Raw genomic sequence first — 24803 nt, forward strand, 5'->3', positions numbered from 1 at the left:
AATACATTATCTGTGAATATGGCCATATATCCGAGGATTGGTGTTTATTGATTCTTTTACTGCCATTTGAGCAAAATTCAATACCATTATAAATAGTAAAAACTGTTCCACTAATGTCAGTGAGATTAATCATATTTCCTGATCTCTGTGATAACATTTGACACACTGTAAAATCTGACAGTCACAGGGCACAGCGCTCTTCACCTACCCACCCCTTCGGTCTCTGTTTCCCATTCTGTTTCTCTGAAGGAACTTCTACTAAAGGCAGAAAAAGCTCCATGAGAAGGAAAGGTGCAAAACCTTCCTATGAGATATTTTAAAAGAACTAGTGAGTCATCGGCTTTTTTCACAAGATTGTGTAAATGGGTTGTCATTATTAATACTCAATTCTGCTTCATATTTGACATACTTTCAGCTTTGATTTTTTTTTTGCCAGACCTGTTGGTAGAAAGCATTCTTTAAAAAAACATTCCACATTTTCCCATTCATTACAGAACCTATATTTTTTACATTTCATTCTTTTATTACTTTTTAAATACTTTTGCTAAACTTTCTTCTAATTCCTCTCCCTCCTGTTTATGTATCACAAGCATGTAAGCCGCAAATTCCTCCCTCACTCCTTTTAAAAAATGCTAAAATTTTGAGTCTGATACAATATTACTCCAAGAAGGTTTTCATTCTTAAAAGTCACAGTAATTACATCAAACATTTCTGAAATGCTGTCAGTGAATAAAAAAAAAGGAGGGTTTGCTTGTACAGAATAAAAGTACATACCAATTAAACAGTGTTTGAGAACAACTTTCTGACAGAGGAGCATAAAAGGTAATGTTGCAAAGCTTTTCTGTCTCAAGCAGCTCCATGGTTTTCATCACACCTGTGCTATCAAATACTTTCTCTTTTTTTTTTTTAATGAGTAGAACTAAGTTTCATATCATCAATAAACTAGTACATTATTTCAGTTGGGTACAAATCCTGTTAATGCCTTATGTTGACTGAAGCTAAATTAAGTTGGAGTCACATATTATGCTCACATGACTACTGAAAGAGGTTGTCATAACTGATGTTATCGTACTGAATACCTCAGGTTGTGCTGAGGGGTTTTGCTTCCGCTTACAGATGCCTTACTGCATTTTATGTTGCTGGGCTACACTGACAGATCAGTTAAAACCAGTCATTCACCCAGCCCTTTTTTCAGTCTTTGCTGCCATCCCTCATTAATCTTACTTTAATGGATTTTGTGTCAAGTTGCTTTACACTAGCTGTAAAAGTTAATTATAACAACAAAACCTTTTTCATAGTTTGACAAAATGACCTCAGTTTTGTGGCCAAATCTAAAGGATTTAACAAAGAAATTAAATTACAGGAGATTGGATAGGTTAGGAAATTGCTACAGGAGTGTTGTCTGCTGGATCACTCCTTGGGAACTGGCTCGGGCTGATGATCATTTCCCGATGAATGAACATCCCTCACTGAGAATTGAGATGATGGCAGAGTCCTGTCCAGGTTTTTGACATGATGTTGGGGAGGAGGTTGTTTTTACAGCTATACAACCCCTTCCACACATTTCAAATTGAACCTGGCAGTACAAAATTTGGAAGTTTCCTTCTTATTTTGAAAATGGATTATTTTTGACACAAAGACCATATTTGTTCACAGTGTAGGCAGAAAGAAAAGTAATATATGTGTGGACAAAAGGGTCCTGCTGGAGACAGGATTGTGCACAGATTTCTGACAGAGAAATCGTAAGAGTTTAGGTCTCAGGAGATATATGGAGGCTGAAGACATACTTGTCAAGCCACTGTTGCTCAGTTTGGGGTTTCACGCTTTTGCCAATCATACTGCTGAAGGCTGTCCTGCTTTCCCTTCAGTGAAATGTGTTTGCCTTGTTAATCCCCAGCTATTCCTCACACTTAGCCAGGGACTTGTCTCCTGCAACGTGCTGTGTCAGGAGTTTGGCTGATGGCGTTGCTGCAGCATGCTCTCTCTGCCTTCAGGACACTTTCTCGTACCCTCTAATTTCCAAGTTGCAAAGACGAAGAATATTCCATCCAGATGTAATCACACATCTCTCAGCATTCTGGAAGGCCTGAGAAAATCACATTAGTAGAGAGGAACAGGTTTGGTCTCTGAGTTTTGGGTCATCTACCATAAACTGCTTGGGCATCTCCAGGGACTTGGGCTCCACCTGTGAATCTTCAGAGCTTACAAAAGGCAGGCCCGTAGCACAGCTTTGATTGCCAAAAGTGTGTAACACCCCAAATCAGAAACATCTTTCGTCTTCAGTGCCTCCATGCTCCACTTCCTCCCCTAATACATCAGTTTTTAACATAATGACTGTAATATTTAGTTTTTATCACTCATCCAGAGCTCTAAAGATGTAGATTACACAGTTAAGGCACAGGCTTTCCAGTGTTTTTATTTCCAATCATCAATGTCAAAAACTTCAGATAAATGACCGAGAGAGGAAGAAACAGGCTCTTACCTGGAACTCTCGTTAGCTTTTTCTGCAGCGAGGTTAAGAAATACAGAAAATTGAGATTATAGTGTTCCTAAATGGAGACAATATGCTGCAAGCCTTCCTTTCTCTTCTGTGAAGGACACTAGTTTTCTCAGTTGCCCAATTATTCTCTCTGAGGGACAAGTAAATCAATTTAAAATTAAGAGTGTTGATAGATATACAACACCTTAAAACATAGTCAGCAATGGAAAAGAGGTGTTAATTTTGGTTGTTGTTCTGTAAAGAGATAATAATCACCTCTTTTAAATGAAATAGGATGGGTAGATCATAAGCATTGTTTTGTGAGAAATCTAATTTACATTGAGAATTAAGCTATAATTTTTCTGAACTTTTATATTCACTTTTCTTCACCATATAATTAGTCATTACAGGGAATCAAAACTATTGTTGTCTCTTTAGAACAAAGGCTTCAGAAACCGATAATTGCATGAGAGATCAACATTTTCTTCCTTCTCCTTCCTGCGTGAGCTGAAATGCTGCTCCCAAGAAACAGTCATCCCGAATTACGCCTCTAAGGCAGAGGAGGAGAGAGATCTCGGGGTAGTGGCACTGCCGGGAGATTTAAGCCGTGGCTGGTACTCAGAGACTCATTTACACTACTTCAGAGGTGTTAAGTGCCGCAAATTAAGGTTGTGCTCCCCTCGAGGTCACTGGGGAGGAGGCCGAGCGCGGCGAAGCGCTGCAGCCCGGCCGAGCCGCGGGTCCCGGGTGCGGGGTCCGGGCCGCCCCTGCCTGGCTCTGCGGGAGGCGCGCCCGCAGCTCAGCCCCGGCTCGGCTGAGGGACCCTGGGCACTCCTTCACTTCTCCTTAGAGCTATCCTGCCAGCGTGAGCTTATGTGCCTTAGCATGTTATTAGCCCTCGAAATTGCACTTTCCCTTCTTTGCTTTTGCCCCAACTATAAATCAGTAATTCCTTAAAAATAGCCCACCACTTAATTCAGATTTAATGTCTCTCACAATGAGAATGATCCATTGGTGACACTCAAGGTCAAAGCACTGAAAAGCCACAATGACTAGATCCGTGTTGCTGTATATGTAAGAGCAGCACTGAGATGTGGAGGAATTTACAGGTGTAAAAGCTTTGTGTGTCTTTTTTTTAATGTGTGTCTTTTTGCTTGTTATGTTGCTGTTGCATCCATGTATTGAAATGATGGAATAGTGATATGTTAATATTATTTTTAATACCTTTCTTCCTTGAAAATCCATAGGCTCTTTATGTCACAAAAAAATTCACACAAGTCACCACTGAAACAGAACAGCCAGATTCTGCAGAGAGGAAGATATTTTTTCTTAATTCTGCAAAGAGTTTTGAATCAGAAAAAAAATTAAAAATATGTATGCAATTGAAATTACGAGAAGCATTAGCTAAACCTTAAACTTATTAACCCATATTATAATCTATGTCACCAAAATTGCTTGTACTAGTCTTTGAAAAATAATTTTAAAAAATGGAATATAACTTCTAAGAAGGAGAAATTCCCATAGCTAAGACGGTATTTTAAGATCATCATTCCTCATCATCAATCTGGCTTGACTCAAAGACAAACTGCTTGATATCATCAAGTCTTTAAAACTCTTTCTGATGAGAATTTCCATTGCAGCATCAATGAGTGACCGTAGTGCTTCGTACCCTGTGACAGCTGCTAACATCTCAGTCATACATGGCCTGCATGCCACACATCCACCTCTGCCTACCCACAGCTTTGAAAACAGTGTCTTTAGATCACATCTCTTCTCTGTGGTCTGTCCCTGGTACTACTCTCCATGTCAGCATCTGAAAGCAAGTTGCCACAAACCCCTCATATTAGCTCCATAATAGCCACAAGTTATCCCTTGTGCAAAGAGCATTCCTGCCTTGAAGATGTGGCCTGATGCCATCCGTGTTGTTGAGGAGCTTCACTGTAAGCGGTGAATCCATGAGAGCTCTGCTACATTTGCCTGAGTCATTGGCAACAAGAGGGATGTGAAAGTTGAAGAATTAAAATGAAGGGACTTTGGAAGAACACCACTAAAAGCTTCGGTGTTTTGTAAACTGCGTTCGAGTGTGTAAAACCACAAACCAACTTAGCTCTCTCATCACCATATATTAAAAGCTTTGTCCTCTGGTGACCTTGCCGAGCGCACCCGTGGCAGACAGCTCTGCTGTGCACATTTGTGACTGGTGCTGCAAGTCCTCCTCTCTGTGGATGGTAGAGCTTGCTGTGATTTCAAGTTCAGATTTTCTGAGGACGGGGATTGTTTCTCTGTGCTGGGTCTCAGTAGACGGGCACTGTACGTATTTATGAAGTCCTGAGTAGCTGTCTATTTTTGTTGTTGTTAAATTTTTAATTTCAGCTTCCCTAGTCATGTTCCTCTCCTCAGGGCCCCAGTCACCCTCCAGTACTTTTCATTAAATTATAGCAATTGCAGTTTTACTGAGCATAAAATTTCCCTAGTTTCCTAGAATTTTCTTGCTGTGAACTGATAAATTAGTCATTTTGACCATAAATATACAATAATAGGGGCATTCAGTTCAAACTCTTTACAAAACATTTCCTGAGAGAACTGCCCTTTGGCTCCTGTCAAGTGATGAAGAGATGACCCCAGCTTCTGTTCCTTCAGCTTACTCAATCTTGACAGCTAAAGGTAATTTCTGTGCCTTCAAGTTTATAGATCTTCATTAAAATGCTAATACAATTCAGTTAGAAATCCAATTTCTGACTTTTATTGTTTCTTGCTATTGGGGTGTGTGTGTGGTTGTTGCTGCTAAAGAGTAACATTTGTAAAAGAACAAATGCATATCAATTTTCCTTAGCGTTTTCTCAACCTGAAGTGCTGAGACAAGCAAAACATGTTTCCATTACTTAACTAAGCAAACAATGGCATATAAATTATAGAGGCAGCTGGACCAAGGTGTCATTTTCATAAAGAGCCAGATTTCTCATGAAGGACAGTTTAATGGGCTGCTGCCAGTGAAATGTCTGCAGAGCTGGTAATTGCAGGAGGGCACACAAAAAGTGGCGTTAGAAAGGTGTCGCGTGGGAGCTGAGAAATAGCCCCACAGCCAAGGCAACTGGAAAAAGGAGTCTGAACAAGGTGTGTGCTTTAATAGCTTGCTTCTCGAGGCTGATTGTTTTAAATAAAAATCTAAGTTTTTATTTTTAGCTTGTTCACATTGGCTGCAAGATCAGAGAAGTGTTTTTAGCTGTAATTTTATTTTGATCGTGTTTATGCTGTGGCTTTGTTTCTCCTTTGATCATACTTAAACATGTTTCAGACATGTTTGTTTGATGTACGCTGTTTTTTAAAGCACTCTTCCACATTGTCTGCTTGTGTTTTTTTAAAGCAATGAATCGTTGCAAAATATTTGCCGTCAAATTATTTCTTAAATTCATTTTCCCAAAACATGCTTTCTGGCCTTTTAGCCAATGGTAGACTGCTTTTAAACAAGAAAGTGTTGAACTGTTGTAACAGCATTTCTGAGCACGTCACGGATTGGAGACAGTTTTAGTGTTGCGGAATACCTGCTAATTCATACATAGAAATTTGAAGTCATCCTATCTATCCACAATAGCTGCAGTGCACTGACTTTTACAATTGTCACCAGTGGGTTTGGATCAAAGTCCCACTTTCCATTCAGTAAAACTTGCTTGAATTTCATTCCAGCACTTGTTTTGTGGCTATGTTGAATGTATGAAATAGGTCAACCCTGACTGAATTATTTTAAACTTCCCATGGGGACCCCTTGATACTCAACCTGTTTAATTTTGCAGGGTAAGGCAGGGCAATCTCAATACTTGAATGTACACGTTCATGGATGACATTCTTTCTTCTGCTGCATGGGTGAGCAATTAGGAGAATCAAGAAGTCCCTCATCTGTGGACAACATCTCCCTTCCCTTTCTCAAAGAAGAGCAATAAAAATATACTACGTAGTCCATGGAGAGCGCTATGTTGCGTGACTGCAGGCCATCTGGCTGATTGATTCATCATGACCCTAAACAGTTAGTTGTAAGCACGGTCTAAAGCCCTGGAGTTAAATGCAAGTGTGCATCAAGCCGCAGGCAAGTCAAATAGCTTCTCCGCTAATGAAACAATAGAGAGCACACTACAGATCACTAGTTCACACCACCCACTTCTTAGCTTTATAACCTAGGAAATTATCAACCACATTTCTCTCCCTCTCTCCACACATATAATCATGATGTTGCTTTTATGATCATTATATTCATTCTGAACAGAAATGTATCTATTTCTATATGCAACAGAACACATGTAGCCTGTTCTTCCTTTATTTGCTTCATTGCATAGACATAGATCTGTTATATGAAAGAGGGGAAAAAAAGCAAACACCACCAGGTAACAAGAACAAGGGCCCTATAACATGAAGAACCACTCTTTTATTGACTAAAACATATCGATTTAACCAGATAGCGAAATAGCCTGAGGTTTGCTCAGTAAGAAACACCAGTGTTATTCAACAAAAACTGTTCCATGATGTACAATGGACATGTTCTAATATAAGGCTGTGTGACTGCTTCATTTTCAGGGATGTAGTTAGGATTATTAATCACTAATTGAAAATCTGAATTCATCCCAGATGTGCACTGGTAAGAAATGTATACAAAGCATATTCACATGTGCTCTGGCTATGGCGTTAGTTATATCTGCCTTCCTCACACCCCTCTCCTCTGCTACCACTCTGACAGAATTATTTGAAATATATATTTTCAATTTCTTAAACTATTTTTCTATCATTGTTTTATCATTCCTGCTTTAATGCTAGACTCTCTTACTGTTTCTAGGTTCACTTGCAAAATTATGAGAGGGAAAGAAAAGAATAACATGCTAACTGAGGGCAAGTTTATATAACCCATACTATATCAGCAATATTATTGACTCAAATGGGACTCCCCACAGTATCTTCATAGGCCAATGTAAAGTTAGATTTTTGATGCCTGATAATATAGTGATTTATTTTAGAATTTGATATCTTGTGATTTACAAAACCCATTACCCTAAAAACAAATCATTCAACCATTTGGGAATGTATTTAGGTTTTGGTTGAATGATTTTTTTTACCCTTTTCATTAAGACCGTAAGATTGTAAAAACAGTGTATTCAGACAAGAGGTTCTCCAGATCTAGTAGCCCAGACCAGTGTCTGCTAATGGGTATCCTCTTTCTCTGATGTATCCTTCCACAGGCTGCGATGGAGAAATTTTCAAGCTGTAGCCTTCTGTTTCTTGTGATACAAGTTGCATTCAAAGCCCTGGTAGATCATATGTAAAATAACAGATATTTACCATCATACAATATAGTCTAGCTATTATTTATCTTGGGCCTTGTGTCAGTGTAACTTGAAGGCTACTAAAGGCATGCTAGAAAGAAAGGAAGTGAATTTAGTAGCTTAAGTTCCTGGGGTTTGGGGTGGAGAGCTTAAGCTGCTTACCGATTTTTGATGTTTTCAGATGTCCAAAAAGATTTATTTTAATAAGCAATAGGTAACAGACACAGTTCCACAGAGGTCTGTTCTGTGGCCTGTGTTGTTCAACATGTTCATAAATAACCTGAAAAAGAGGTTGAGCAGCAGGATGAGAAAATTTTTCGCACGATACTAAGTTATTCAGCATAGTGAGACAAAGGAAGACTGTGAAGAATTACAAAAGGATCTTATGCAACTGGGTAGCTAAGCAATCAAATGACAAATTAAATTATTCTTGATGAATGATGTAGTGATAAGCCATGGGGAAGACCATGAGGAAAACATGCCTATCTTCACATATAAAATGATGGGCTGTGGACTGAGCATTACCAATGAAGAGTGAGGTTCTGGGGTTATGGCACATAAAGTTCCATGAAAATTTCAGATTACTGCTTAGGAACTGTCAAATCCATATGAAATGTTAGGAATTAATAGAAGAAGAACAGAGAATTCAACAAAGAGCACTGCCATGGCCCTTATATAAGAGCACAATTAATCCACATCTTGAACACTGTGGGTATTTCCAATACAGGAATTAAGAGGGACCAAATGAAGTTAGTAAGATCAATGTTCAAAACACGAAATCAGAAGTAAGTTTTAGTCCATTAGATTGTGTACGTGAGGAACAAATTCCAAAAGAACACTATGAATGCTGGAAATTTGCATGAGTTCAAGAAGAGTCTAGAGAGATAACTGGATGAAAAATCTATTGAGAGTTACTAAACACATAGAAAGCAAACAGACTCAGGGAATCAGCTACACTGAAAACTGTTGGAGGAAGGGAGTTTATTCTGGGAGGGTATTATTTGTACTTACCATATTCTTTCTTTGTCCCAGATAATTACTTCTGGACAATGTTGGAGTCTGTATATTGATCTACGTAAACCTTGGTCTAAGCCAGTATGGTCCTTCTTGTATACTGTGTATATATACACACACACACAGAGTACATGAGACTATATATATACATATATATACATACACAGAGTACATGAGAATATACACACACTCACACACACAAAATTATGTGGTATGTACTCATATAAGAGAAACATCTAAAAACATACATGCATATATAAAAATATATCAAAATATGTTGCTTACAAACACTGCCATCCTTAATAAGGCAACGGGTTTCACAGGACAGCTAGTGCAAACTGGGAAAACAAAGTACAGTTCGTTATTTCCATGACTATATAGCAATAAACATACACTGAAAAGATGTTAATGCAGGACACTAAAATAGCTTATAATTTCACATATGAACAGGACTCTGAGTAGTTAAATATAGTTCACAGTTAATTATCCCAGCAGGATGTAAAAAGCTTATAAAACAGATTGGTAAATCTGTTGGATATGCCTTCTTTTTCCAAATATAGTGAGAGATACCAGCTGAAGTATCTCTGTAAAATACAGTGATGAGCCAGATTCACCACTGGTATGAATGTACTGTTATGATTTCTATAAAATTCTCTCCCCAAACTTCTTTCCACCATTTTTTATGTAACCCATCAGTATGTCTGCATTTTATGTGTTTTCATTTGTTGATGTATCTTCTTTATCACCAAATAATGTTGTCACTCTAATTGTCAAGAAATAAAGGTTTTCTACAACAAAAGCAACTTCCTTAAAAAAATTACAAGACATAGTATTTCAACAACTTGCATAGAAATTCACAAATGCATTTCTCTTCTGAAAACGAGACAAAAAATGTTTGGATTTGGGGTATCATAGTGTGGAAGCAGACAATATAAATCAAAACTGTAATATTTTCTTTATATACTCTTCATTATTGCTAGAGTTAAGAATATTAATTTGTCTCAATAATTCTTTCATTTTATGTGTGACATATACAGAAAGATTATTGACCAAAGTCAAAACATCCAAAGAAACAAGAAAAATGTCAGTAACAAACACATGGAATTAGGAAGCCATGCTCTAATGTTATATAACAATTTGTAAAGAGATTTCATGAATGTTTAATTGCTCCAATAATAAAGTTAAGATCTGCTCATTTAATATCTGTAGCAAACACCTCTATGTATTAAAGACAATAGGAATGTAAATACCTGCTACGTGCTAATCGGTGATGATGTACCTAACATAGATATATTTGCCATTTGATGCAAAGGTTGATTCTTGGGAAGCAAAATCACAATTCACTTATATAAGGAAGGCAAGTGATTCAATTCATGGAGTAGTAACATGCACAACGGCATTGTCTTCTCAGATCCTAGATTTATTAGTGCTCACCTGATACCGGAGAGTGACAATCCAGAAGATGACAAAATCTATTTCTTCTTCCGTGAAAATGCAATTGATGGAGAGCACACTGGAAAAGCCACTCATGCCAGAATAGGGCAGATCTGCAAGGTAAAATGATGACTTCTTTGGGTGAGATTGAATACACTTGCAGGATGCTTTGCAAGTGATTTTAGAAAATACATTTTCTTGCCTGTGAACTATTCAGTATTAACACTGGCATTGTACTAAAGCAGAGATCACCCCAAGTGAAAAATAGAGATAACACACCCAAAGGTATACTATTCAGTTCTTCTCTGTTCAGGGAAACTTCACAAACTACAATGTTTTGTTTAAAAAGTCATAGGCACCTTCTGAGGCTTAGAATGTGTCTGCAGAAGAGAGAATCATTTACAGGAAATGTGATACTTCCAGGTAGGCCAAAAACATTTGAAGAATTTACTTTTTAAAGGAATGTTAATACCTTTCCATTCCCACATTAGTGAAAATCTTTAAAACAGAGGCAAAGGAAGATTTAACGGAACAGTTGTTTAAGCTTAGCTGTAGAAATGGGCAACCATTCAGAAGACCCTTAATGACTGCAGATTGAATCATTCATCCACACTGATAAACGTCCAAATATTTTTCTGACAGACTTTTAAAAAGATTTCTACCAATGAAATTATATTAATAAATGTTGTGGCTTTTGCAACTATGATGTTTACAGTAAAATTTCATGTTAATCCATAAGCACAATTTCAGTTTATCTCCTCAAATCCAGAGGTAGCTGCTTGAAAACCAATTACCCCATACGTATGGAGTCCTTGTGTGCACTATATGCATAAGTTTTGCAGCTATACAACTGATCCCACCGTTCTGGCATTTTTATCTACTTTGTTCACTTGCAGCCTGCATTTCTACTTTGTTCGTACCCAGTTAAGAATAATAAACCCCTTAAGCTTTACCAGGACATGGCAGCTCTGGAGCAAAATATTCTGCCTGTCTGTCTTTCTCCAGTGTTATATATGTATTACAATATATAAAGAGGTTTGGGTTTTTTTGGTTTTGTTTTTTAAATGATGTGCTACTATGAAATATGTAGCAATACAATGTAAAATAAAACCAATTCAGAATTAGTGTTTTTGACAAAATAATAATGCTTTTGTATGTAAAAGCTGAATGCTTTTCTGTTTTCTATAAGTAACATCTTGTAGTTATTTACTATATTTTCTCTGTACTCTGTTGATGCTTCAAACAAAGACTGTTACTAGATATTAATGCAAAATACTTTTGTTATTAGAATGACTTTGGTGGGCACAGGAGCCTTGTTAACAAATGGACAACTTTCCTCAAAGCACGTCTGATTTGTTCTGTGCCAGGACCCAATGGCATTGACACACACTTTGATGAACTACGTAAGTGGTAGAAATGGCGTTGAATATAGAAATGTTTTCAGGTATTATCTATATGAATTTAACTTCGTTTTCTTTTCCATCTCTTGTTATTGTTACAGAGGATGTGTTCCTAATGAACTCAAAAGACCCTAAAAATCCGATAGTCTATGGAGTGTTCACAACTTCCAGGTATAGAACATATCATTTTACTTGCATGGAAACTTGGGTGGCTGCTTGTTTTAAAGAGGTCTCTTTGTTAAAAATGTTTTTAAAGAACACAAAATTTTCTTAACCTTTGAACTGAGAAGTCAGTGGCAGTAAGAACTAATGAATAAGGTTTCTTATGAGCAATGTACATCATCACTTCCAAGCTAGTAATCACAAAGACTATCAGTTTCTCAGGCTGTTCTTGCTGTTGAATTGGCTTTTTATAGTGGGGATCAGAATTTGTAGCCCTTTCCACACAGACCTAGAAAAACAACACAAGCATAAATATGCTAGTTTGGGGGCAGGGTAAAATAGAAAATCTGTGGTCTGAGAAACTGGCTACTCAAGGAGGTATTAGTAAAAAATATTGCTGAAATCTGGAAAGTTTAATGATCTTTCAGAAGTTCTGTTATTGAATCACATATAACTGTGACTTGAATGTTTTGGTTTCATTGTGCTTTCACCAAGAACAAAATTATACTTGTAGCTTTGGCCTGAGGAAGGTTTGCAGTACTGGTTGCATTGCCACATTTATCTGTGAAGGACAAAAGTTTTAGTTTCTAAACAGAAAGAATGTTTCTAGTGATAACCAGGCATAGAAGAGGGAGATTTACAAGTCCTTACTGTCTTCTGTAAGAAATCTCAAGGTAAGAAACAACACTGAAGTTTGTGTGTGTGCTGCCCAAATGACAGAAGAGACTGCTAAAAAAAAAAATAGAAAAATGCAAAGTGTAGGAAAGAATTGAATAGTCCTCTAGGGACAGCCCCGTTGAAGTTTACTCAAATCGGGGCTTTGGCCTTCTGGGGACAATATGTTTTAAATAGTGGAATAGCAGCCATCTGCTTAGGAAAATGTCTGAGAGATCGTATCAGTTATGTTGAACTTTCACAGGAGGTGAGTTAGGATTGCTCTGAGAGCATGTCAGGGTTTTGATAATCAGCACATGCAATAAATTATAAAGCAACAAGCTGCTATTCCCGTAGCTCTTCCACGCGATTAAACTGACCGAAAATTTGAAGAACTTGATTTAATTTCTTCTTCCCTCGTTTTTAGTAATATCTTCAAGGGGTCAGCAGTGTGTATGTACAGCATGACTGATGTGAGGAGGGTATTTCTTGGTCCCTATGCCCACCGAGATGGCCCAAACTACCAGTGGGTTCCCTACCAAGGGCGAGTGCCATATCCACGGCCAGGAACTGTAAGTACCCTAAGAAATATCATAATCTAAAAAGGGAAAACTATGGAAAATGTTTTCACACATTACATGGTCCTTGAGCTGACATCCAGGAAAGAAACTGAAAAAGATAATGAAATGGGTAGGGTGGCAGAAGGGAAAGCTAACAATTCCTCCAGGGCCAAAAGGTACTGATTTTCTTATAAATCATAAAACTGCAATAGCAACTTCATTTGGATTTTAATTTTGGCATTCATATTAACAACTTCAGCAGAAGTTTGAGCAATGGCTGGAGAATTTTACTGAAAGTCAAATGTTTAATAAATTACTCTGCATTATCCTTTCTTTGGAATTTGTCTTTGTTCCAAATATGGGCTGAGCCATTCTTAGTGAGAATGAACAAAAACCAGAGCATCTGCCTGGCTGTTAAGAAACTTTCAATTGTTCTTGACATTAAATCTAGTACAGTAAGACAGATATTTCTGCAGTGGATGAAAGAGCAACTATAATAACTTCTAACTTCCACTGGCATTTTTTAAAACCTATCCTTCTACCTGTTTCTCTGTTTCTAGTTTATGAATGACTAAAATACCAGTGTATATAAGACATCCATATTTACAATTCCCAACTGATGTCATCACATTCTAGAAATATTTAACTGCCTCTGAAATTACCAGTAGTCTGAGAATTCACTTTTATGAAAAAAGCATTAATTGTATACATTGGGGTAGCTCCTTAGCAAATCAGATTGACCCATTTAAGTTCTGAAATATCATTGCTGAAGATTAAATATATGTGTACACATGTATACATAAAAACATGTAAATATAAGTAATATATCTATAATATCTATAATATTCTTTTAAAAGTCTCCTTAAATATAAGGCACAAAACATACCAGGAGTAACTTTGACAATTTCTTTTAAATCATGAGATTTTCTGCTTTTGTCTGGTATGCTTTGAAATTGTTCTTTCAAACCTGATCTTTTAACTGATCTCCAACACTTAGACAATATATATGCTCAGCCTAAAGAAAATGACTTCCTAAGTAAAAGAAAACAGTGGCTCCCTGACAGCCAGATTCCTCAGCACTCCTCACTCCCTCACTACAACTGCTAAAGGGATTCCTAATTTTTTCCAGAGTTAAAATACAAGCTCTGAAGCATAGGAGAAATTTCAAGTCTCATTTGATGCTGAACTTTTTTTTTTTTAATTACTATAGTTAATGCTGATACATCAGAGGGCTTTTTTTTTGCAGTTGCATTGTTTTATATCCTTGTGGAAAATGTGAAGGAGTAGATATTTTTGGTATTTCTTGTACAGCTAATGTCATCTTCTTTCCAGTCTGACAGACTTAATAAGTTAGTGTTCATTATTCTGTTTATTTATATTTCTCTTTGATTCCAGTACTGATTAACTTTTCTAAACAAAAACAAATAATAGATATTATGTAAAACTACAGACAAAGAAGAACGTTACATGTTTCTGTCACAGAAATAGACTGAGATGAACTGGCTGCTGCACAGTGGCTCTGTTACATTCATTCCTCGGCAGGGATCGGATGCAGATCTATTGAGATTCTGAATGCGCAGCTTAAATATTTGCCCTAGAGACTGGCAACACAGCTCTGCCTGCCTCAGAGCCTGTGGGTTATTCCAAGACTTGTCTGAGGGTCTTGAACTGAGATCCATATGGGAGAAGAATAGCTTGATCAAATTCCTGAGAACAAGCAGAAAAGCAGGGACCCCAATCCAGCCCCTAAGTGGCTAAGTGACCTAAGCCATCAGATCTTTTGCCAAAATAGGGAAATACAGTTAAGTTACATATCCTTTTTTTTTTCTGGCTATCCTCTCAGAACGGATTTTACCCTTACAATTTCACTGTAACATGCTAAGATTCACAAAGAAAGTGCAAAGATGTTCACATTTCATTGTAAACATTTTTCTTGCCTAAGGGTGAATGTGATCCCAAATTATACAAGTCTACATAGCCCTGCAGTCGCGTCATGTATAAATGATAAATTATGTTAATCAAAGAGTAGCTGAGGCCACCAATTTCTCCTAGCCCGCTGCCAGTGACTCTAATCCTGGTGTCTATCACTTTGAAAAAGATTTTTTTTTCCCTCACAGTTGCTAAAATCATTCTATTGTATTAGTAGAATAAAATTGAATTATAAAATGAGAGACATTTCTGGCTGAAAAGAAGCTTTTTGTTTCTAAACTGATAAAATTGGATGTATTTTCAATGGCTTTGAAGACCTGTTGAGAATAAAGAAGAAAGGCTTTTGAAGTTCCTTTAGATATCAGACTTGTGCCTTCCTTTTCCAAGAAACAGGGAAAGGGAAGGGAGAAATAAAACCTGAGCTTCTTACAGTGATTCATTTCCAGATCTCACTGCAGTTAAACAGTGCTGAATTATCTGAGGAATTTAATAGGTGAGGTGCCAGTAAACTACTTGAGCATCTGGTGACTTGCCCAGTACGAGTAAAGAAAAAGGAAAGTTAATGGTTCCTTTGAAAAGTCAGAAAACTTTGTAAACAATTCTATATTAGCTTCACATTTAACAAAGAAGTTGCCAGGATTTTTCCTTTAAGACCTGTAGAACTTTTTTTTTTTTTTAACCTTTTAACAATATTTGGGAGAGGAGGGAGGATTTTTGTATATACCTCATCTTGAATGAGGTACCTCATCCTGAATTCATATCTGACTTTCTGTAAATTCAGCTATAGAGCTCAAGGTTTCTCTGCTTCATGGTACCAAGAGTCTATCTTCAGTTATGACCAAAGCACTTTTTGTTCCTACCAAATTGTGGCTATTGATTTATTCTGTTGGATTCCCTAATAGGCCAGTTAGGGGATAGCCTAGTTACCTCCTCCTGACTGATCAAAACCCCTGACATATTCTGGGGACCAACAATTGGAAGTGGATGTTAAATGCAAGAGTTCTTTGACTCTACTTGAATCCAAGATGAAGCTCATTTCTCCAAACTTTTTCAGGATATTTGTATTCATGCCTATCTTTTGGCATCTGAAAACTTTCTGTTTCTTTGTTGTCAGTGGAATAGATTAGGTATATATTAGGTATAGTATAATAAGTATATTAGGTATGAGTTCTGATGAAGTGCCTTGCCAATTAGCTTGACCTAGACCCACTAATATCAAAAGCAATCCTGTCATTAGCATCAAGGATAATGTCTTTGTTGTGTATCCTGGTTTTGTGACCGTAACATAAGTAAGCATGACAGGACTTTCCTCCTTAGGACAACTATTCTTATCTATTCTATTCTATTCTATTCTATTCTATTCTATTCTATTCTATTCTATTCTATTCTATCTCTGAATTTATGTGAGTTGAGATTCCTCTGCAAGCAATTTGGACTGATGGTGCCCATTTCACTCTATTGAAAAGGGAGGGAGTTATAGCAATGAGAGTTTGATTTCATCTCAGTCAGTTTCCTAAAGTGGGATGGGATGAATGTGAGCCACAGCCTACTCCAGGTAGGCACTTTAAACTTTAGATGTAAAGACACAAAGTTACTGTCATTTTTTTATTCTCAGAAAAGCAGGGGATCCAAAGAGGAGTAATCTGACTCTCAGAACTGGGAGTCTCATTTAAACACACAGAATTATGACACTAATTCTAGTTTTATGATTTTTCTGCATAAGATATATCTTGGTCAACATAGCTGCAAGTAAAATCTTTCGTCAGAAAATGAGCCAGAAAGTAAATATTCAAGCAATTGAAACACAGCTGAAATTAATTTACTTAAAATGGAAATGAATATTCATTTACTGTTTTTTCAATGTTTGCCCAGCTGCAATTAACAATACTTACTTCTTGTGTAGTGATTTTTATACTTAAAGCACTTTACATATATTATCTAATTAATCATTATCTAATTAATCTGAGTAATTAGTGTTGAACTGTAGTTAGAATATTAATCGAGATGTAAAGCAAACTTAAAATTGAAGTGTAGAATTTTAAACACAATTTTTGAGACAGACAATGGTTTGGCCAATGATTATAAAAAGCCTATCTGATTTTCTCTCTGTAATAGTTCTGTATAAGAGAGCAAGAACACATAATAACAAAAAGGCTGAAAAATGTTGACACAGTAAAGTAGATGATAACTAACTTGCTTTCTGCTTAGTCTGCTCCACATGCATCAATCAAATATTCTCCCTCCCTCCCTTTCTCCCTTCCATACCATGTAATGGAACAGAATGCAGGAATTTGCTTACTGACAAATATGCCGAAAAGGGACAATTTACACTTTATATGTCCATGCTGAAAGTGTCCCTTTGCTGAGTATAACAACTACTTCTTTTGACAACATTGATTTTTTAATTTCATTTCTGATAAATTATTAATAATTTGGATCAAGGTGATAGCAAAGACAATTGATTTCTTCTGCTGAGCATCCTGCAAGGTCTGGATTCTTGGTTAATAAGATGTTGTCCTCTAGGTTTTTTATTTAATTGGAAGATATTCTATACGTGGATATAAAGGGGAAATTACTCAAGGCATTTTAACACCAGCTGTTTATATTTCTGGTTCAAACACCACAAACATAATTATTGTCAACTGGGTTTCAGAGTTTTATATGTCTTACATAGGTATCTGAACAGGTTAGGAGTGGGTGTCACAAAGTTCTTTGCTGAGTATCTTTGGACTGGTGATTTAATGCCATTGTGGCTCATTTTCTTCATCCATTCAACATTACTAACACACTACTAATGCTTATGTTAGTAACCTCTAATTTTTCATAAAATACTTACCAATTCTACAGAAGAGATGAGAGAAAATGGTGGTGACTGGCCACAGTCCTCGAGTTTCCCCATGGGGAGATGTGGTAGGTGAAAGTGAAGGAATACATTTGTGGTAAAACTGTCTGGCCCACCCACGGGTATATAAGGGGGCAAAGGGACTCTTTACTGTGTTACTTCATAGGGACCAAGTTAGTCCCAAGGGGACACCAACTTTTCTGTTACTGCACAGTACACAACAGTGAGGAGTTATTTCAGTTCTTTAGTGAGACTCATCTCACCTAACTGTTCACATGGACAGTATCATCAACAACACTCACAGAAGACTTTCTTTAAAATCAATGGAGAGAAAAGAGATACATTTAGGACGTGACTCATTTGATTTGATTTGGTGTAACAGAATCCATGTTATCGGGACTGCATGGATGACACAGGCTCGTTGAGACAAGCAGGAGTTTGAAAAGTCAGTAGAACAGGGAATTATCCCAGCATTTAAGGATTTGGTTCCTCAGAGAGGAACTGACTTCCAGTCAACTTCTGAAGACAATACTTTGAAACTAAGATGGTGGCATAATTAATTAATTTTCTGTTATATACGTAACCAAATGCTGAAATTGCTTGCCTCATATTGAATGATTTTAGATAATTCAGGATTTCTTCCTTCTGCCAATTAAAGACTAATACTAATCAGTAAATGACTGAAAATCCTTTTGCACTGCATAGTAGTAATAAAAATGATGTATGATTATCATTTACATTCTGTTAACCAGATTGATTTAAATCCAAAATGAAAAAAAAAATTGAGACTTTTAGTGACAGAATTAACTTTTGCTGTCTCTCATGAAACACTTAGGTCCCCTTATTTAATTATAGACTGTAGTAGTTGGGATGATTGTTATGAAATGGATTTCTAATATGTTCTTAGTGATCAATAATAAAATGTAAAACATTTTCTTTTTTATTTCCAGTGTCCCAGTAAAACATTTGGAGGCTTTGATTCCACCAAGGACCTTCCTGATGAAGTTATAACATTTGCAAGAAGTCATCCAGCCATGTACAACCCAGTATTCCCCATCAACAATCGTCCAATCATGATCAAAACGGATGTGGATTACCAATTCACACAGATAGTAGTAGATCGAGTAGACGCAGAAGATGGCCAATATGATGTGATGTTCATTGGCACAGGTGAGAAGTTTTTAATCTACACAGTGTGCTCCTCCAGGCATTATGGAGACACAGATCAGATAAAATTTCATTCTCTGAAAGACAGAACACTGACAGAATGGTGTATACCTGTGAAAATTTGGGGCAAGACTCAAAATTTTGTGTGTGGGGAGGTCTTTGTTACATACATTCGCTGTAACAGGTTCAGGCCGTGGCCTGCATAGCTGAATTCTTTAGGAGCTTTGCCATCTGGATTAAGATCAAACCACTCTCTTTTCAACTGCTGTTATTAGGGAATTTTATTAGAAATATCTTGCCTTGTTAATTATAATTTAGTATTAAAATGCAGGTTTTGAGGTACCCATTTTGAAGTATTAACATGAATGAGGCAAGTATCCAGGTATGGGAAATGTCTTGTGTGCCTTTCAAGTATTTCAAGTATTGCCTTAGAGATTCCCAGCTCTTTAGCCAGAAGAGTACATCATTTTACTTAAGATGAAGATATCTGGCACATATGAAATGTTTTAAGAAGAGCTGGTATTCAAATAGAAACCTGATATCCTTTCCAAAGCCTTTACAGAATCATACAGCTTGGGCATTTTATCAGAAGTGGAGATATGCACTCAGGGAAGACATGTTTTCCAAAAAGGAAATCATAAGAAAAAACAGTGGCCAGAAATTAGCTGATATGCATTTGCCTAGGTTCAGGGGCTTCAGAACTATGCTGATTAGCAGTTGGTGGGTCTGCTTCTTCACCTTTGAAGATTTTCCATTAGTCGACTGGTGTTTCAGTTATGTTGAACAAAACTGTTTTAAACTTCTACTGAACATAATTGCTAATAATTAGACATTGGCATCATGTAGTCAAAACAAATCAAACCAAAACCCCACTGTTTCTTTTCAGCTTTGGACCAAAAAATATTTGTCTGGCTGTCTGTCTTATAACAGTCCAATTTTTTACTTGCTTTAAGTACAGTTCTGGTGCTCTAGACGTGGGGTCAGATTTCCAAAGCGATAAATCTCAAGGTCTCTTTCATGTTGATGCCTGAAATATATTATGAGTAAACTGAGAGCTGATGAAGCTTTGTGTACCAAACACAGTGCATGCGTAGCAATTCAGAACATTTACTGCAGGAAATGCAGCTCTGCAGAAAGTGTTCCAGCTCTTCAAAGCTGTGAACTGAGTTATTAGATACCAGTGCTACAATATGTTCTTGCATAAAACATTGAAAAGTAGTTTCATATGATTTTACACAACACATATATTTTCCATCACACATTAGAGACTTCAATGCCATCTACGATTGGCAGTGTTTTGTGCCTTTCAACAAGTCTTCTGTGACCTGATTCAGCCCAGAAAAAAAACTAATGGCAATACTCCCCTTGGCTGCGATGTGAGGGAACAAGGCCTTCAACATCCAGAGTATGATACTGAACAAACATAAGGAGCTGATTTATGTCTACATCTTGAGCACAAGAGGTGGCATTTATCTCACCAAAGTTTGGCATTCAGTCTAAGAAAGATGCCTTGGCTTCTGCAGTGCAGAGGGATAAGTACTTCCAGAGAGAGATTCATTGTACTTTCTTTGAGACCTCTGTTAGAGCAAGATGAATAGTTATGCAGAAGTTCCTGTCTGTTTTCAGACAGTACAGGAAGACTTGCTTAAACCTGAGCTATAGCTTTTAGATAGTTATCGTTATGTATAGTGGTTCTTATCTAAATTAGTCAGGCAAAGTCTCCCTCTGAAAGAGCCTCAATGATATCTAGCTCTTACCTTTGAGTTGGGAATTTAGGCACTCACTTAATTCCCTAAACGACTAATATTCAGGTGTGTGGTAAGTGCTCTGGATCTTATCCAACATTGCTGATATTTGTGCCCAAGAACTGTAAAAGTATTGAAAGATTATTACTTGCACTTGCCAAAAAAGATTTCAGCACCAAAAACACAGCTTTGTAAGTGCAGAATGTTATTATTTCTTGAAATATTACTTTTGTCCAGAGAAACTGTTCTTTTTCCAGTAGGAGGTTATACCCTCGTGGGACAAGAACAGGCGTTACAACACCTGTGCTTGGAGCTGGGGCAGAAAAGGTGCTCCATGCTCCTCTGAGCTCGCTAGCCTCAGTGCAGTTTTCAGAATGAGGAAAGGGCGTCTTCCATGCAGGGGGAAAGGAAAAGAGGCAGAACTGAGGCCCTGCCTGCTTTCTGCCAGAAAGCTGCACTGAGCCAGCTGGTCAAAGTCAAAGGAACCAGAAACAGATACACAATCAGTGCATATTACATCTTCCCCAAGCAAAGAACAAACCGGGGAGCAGATTAGGGACTCTAGTCACAGTCCAGTTTCCCACTTGATGATCTGAACCTATGACAAAGCCAGAATTAAGCCCTCTGGGGTATGACTGGATTTTTCTATGCAGGTCTGTCCCATCAGATTAGATACATTTCTCTGTATTTTCCCATTGCTGTTGCAGCAATCTGCATTATTCCCACATGCTGCTGAACTTCAATATGTTGAAGAAATACTTTTTTTTTCCTTTTCATTGAATAACTGATGATAATTGAATGCAACATAATTAATAGCCATCCAGCGTGGTCACATTTTCCTTTCCTGTGGGTGAAATCTTTAGCCGAGCAGTTTCTTTCCCACTGTGATTGTACCAGTGTGTTTCACAATGGAAATAAAATCATATCGGCACACTTGAAATTATATCAGAAAAAAACAGGATTTAAGATATGCACTTAATGCATATCCTGAGTGTCTGATGTTTGGGATCATTTGGCACAGTCAAGGTACATCTGTCAGTAAAGCAAATTAATAACAGTAATCTTATCTTACTGAGCAGAGCCTATTGATCCTAAAGGAGAAGCCTGATTCCATTTGTGTGAAATTGTTTGAAATACTACTCTGGAAAACTTGATCTAGATCTCAGATAAAGCCCCGCTTTGGTACCTGTGGCCTGACGAGAGTCGCCGTAGTGATTAACACAGTGTATCTTTGACCTCAGAGGCTTTCTCAAGCATCAAGCAACTGTAATTGTTGCAGGATCCACTTAAAAGCCAGACCTTTTTTTGAAACAACATTCTGTGGGGAACTCAGGTCTCCTCAGTGCCCCACGCAGGCTCCACAGTTTCCCTTCTGCTGTTTTATCAAAAATCCCCCTTTATTTCTGGAATATGGCATTTGATGGATTGTGACCGAGGACAGTCACAGTACAACACAGAATACAATCATTGCTACGCTGTTCTATTTATTAGATCAGAGTTCTCCTTTTTTTACCCATGCAATGTATTTTCCTCAAAACCACAGTCATCAAATTATCAGGATAATTAAGGAAATGAACTCATCCATTAAATTACAAATATAACTAACGTTAAATTGTCTGTTGTTCTGAATTACTCTGTTGTAGAAATGTGGATTTTTTTTTTCTTGCTCTAAAGTTTATATTGCATTTGTTCTGTATTGTTCTCAATATTTCTTGAATGAAATATATTCAATTAGTAGCAGTAACCATAATGAAAACCACTTCCAAAATAACTTATCTAGTATATTTTACTAGTTTAGTTTGTACATGTAGCTGCCTAAATAAAAAGAAAGCTGTGCTTTGCTTTGTTGCTGTTGTAAGAAAGAACTGCTTTTTTCTTTTTAAAAAAGAATCTATGAATTTGTGATTAATGAAAGAAAACAGCGATGTACATATTTTGTGGAAAAAAAATAACTTCTTTCTAAACTTCCAAAAATATGTACTTGGAAACCAACATCTGCTTAAAGGGGAGCAGACAGAAAAATGAAAATCTCAGTTCTACAGGATATTCTAGGATTTCTAGAATGTTTTAATCCAAATTCATATAAAAAATTTGAAATACCAGAATTTTCTCATGAAATCAATAGCTTTTAAGTTAGTCACCTTATAAAAACTTTTTCAACCTGTGTAATCTATTTGTTTCAATTTTATACATATTTTCAATATAGAAATGGTGAGTTGTCATTTTTTAATCAAAGTTTCAACTAACACACAAATATGTACACATACAAAATATGTTTTGATTTTGTGTAATTGATGCTTAATTCTTGTTTTGTGTTGACCTTTATAGTTCTGTTACTTTGAGAATTTTATCCATTTAAAATGCTTTATATTTTCCTAAGCTATTACCGCTATAGAATGTGCAACATGCAAAGTCCTCAGGGGCATAGCTGTTATTCCAATGATATATTTACATGGCACTACACTTGGCTGGTTAAAAAGAAAAGTCACATACAGAGTGTTTCCATTTCAGAGCCTCTGCAGTGATGTGTACCAACCTAGAAATGATTCTTTTTTTTAGTTGTTGTTCCCTGAAAATTCTGTTCATGGAAACAAACAAATAAATCACAGATGCAGAAGCTGTAAAACAGAGATGATCTTAAGTCTCAACCATATTCACAAAACCAAAGGCTGTAACTCTGGAATTTGAAGCGTTGGCCTTGTTCATGTTAAAGTCAATTGCAAAACCTCAAGAATGTAAATGGATATAGTATTAAAATGCTGGCACACACCTATTTCTAAACAGAAGATACAAGTTGTATTGCTTTTTACCCCTCAGCGAAGACTAGTATCTAACACAGAGAAATACAGATGCCTTAAGGGGCTTATATGTCTTAGGTACTTTGTTTGACATGGGGAAGATTGCCTGTACTTAAGAGATCTAACAGCTTCATCTGTCTAACAACATTTGTCCAGATGTTTTTATATCCATACTGAGCTTTCTGACAGCATCTTCACATGCATTTTAAGAATGACAAACATCATATTTAAAATGGACAATGAAACATGCCTGGGTAAATGTAGTGCCTTTCCTTCCTCAGTTAAATGACCGAAACATCTGTCATTTCATACTGTCGCTTAAATAGTATTTCAGTCCTTTTCATTCTTTAATAACTATAGTAGTATTAATTTTCTTTCTTGCATTTTGATAATTGAAAGACTTCAGTGAAATGTCCTCCTGAAATTCAATGTTTTTCTAGGTTATTTTAAACAGCAGTTGGTATTTTGAACAACAAATGCTCAGTGATATGTAGCTTCACAATCTTTACATGTGAAATAATTACATACTACAAGAAACTCTGGCTGCTCTGAAACTGAAGTATGCTTCTTAAGCACCTGAAAACTTTTTTTTTTTTTTTTCCTTTTCAAGATATTGGAACAGTTCTTAAAGTGGTTTCAATTCCTAAGGAGACTTGGCATGAATTAGAGGAAGTCTTGCTGGAAGAAATGACAGTCTTTCGGGTAAGTGCGGCTAAATTTCAAGTGTCAGGTTGTAGATTTCTCTGTGGACAGCTGCAAACTAAACTTCTTGCAGTCTAGCCAAGGAATAGCCTGGCATACCCCTCTAATTAGCTTGTCATTTAGAGACCCAGACACTAGTCAAAATAAACCTTGAAATATTCAGTGCTAGCTGGAGGTTAATGATAAACGAAATGGCATTCTGGGCTCTTGTTTTGTGGTTTAAAAAGCAAATTAGAACTTCTGAATCTTAGTGCCATTAGGTGCTTCAGTTAAATATGTATCTGTGCGAGTCTGGGAATACTGTCTGTTTGTTTTCTCCCACAGAGATATGCAATACACAACTTTTATGGATGCATAAACTCCTAACAGTATTCAGACTATCAGCATAATGTAACTCTAGGAAGATACTTTGGGAAAAACAGTGGTCTGCACAGTTTTCTTATGCCTAATTATCTGAGAAATAAATAAATAAAGTGTTTATATTTTCAAAGGTGACTTTAGGGTCTCATTTTCATGGTTTGACACAAAACACCGTAAACACCCCCTAATCTTTAGTACTTTTTTGTGAAAATCAGTCTCTTCCAGTTTTCCCCTCTGAGCCACCTAAAAAA

The 24803-nt window shown here is 36.8% G+C and overlaps 1 protein-coding gene across 1 annotated transcript in view; it reads left to right on the forward strand.

Annotated features, from left to right (window-relative positions):
- The window catches only part of SEMA3A (semaphorin 3A), a 175258-nt gene that overhangs the window by 126726 nt on the left and 23729 nt on the right, over positions 1–24803 (forward strand). The window contains exons 7-12 of the mRNA XM_087765816.1: positions 10211–10353; positions 11522–11636; positions 11735–11804; positions 12877–13021; positions 18731–18950; positions 24101–24192. Of these exons, the coding sequence (XP_087621942.1) occupies positions 10211–10353; positions 11522–11636; positions 11735–11804; positions 12877–13021; positions 18731–18950; positions 24101–24192 (785 nt within the window). The remainder of the gene's footprint in view (positions 1–10210; positions 10354–11521; positions 11637–11734; positions 11805–12876; positions 13022–18730; positions 18951–24100; positions 24193–24803) is intronic.

This window comes from Nipponia nippon, unplaced genomic scaffold, assembly GCF_047370975.1.
Source record: "Nipponia nippon isolate SJK-2023a ecotype South Korea unplaced genomic scaffold, ASM4737097v1 scaffold_3, whole genome shotgun sequence".
Classification (NCBI taxonomy): Eukaryota; Metazoa; Chordata; class Aves; order Pelecaniformes; family Threskiornithidae; genus Nipponia; species Nipponia nippon.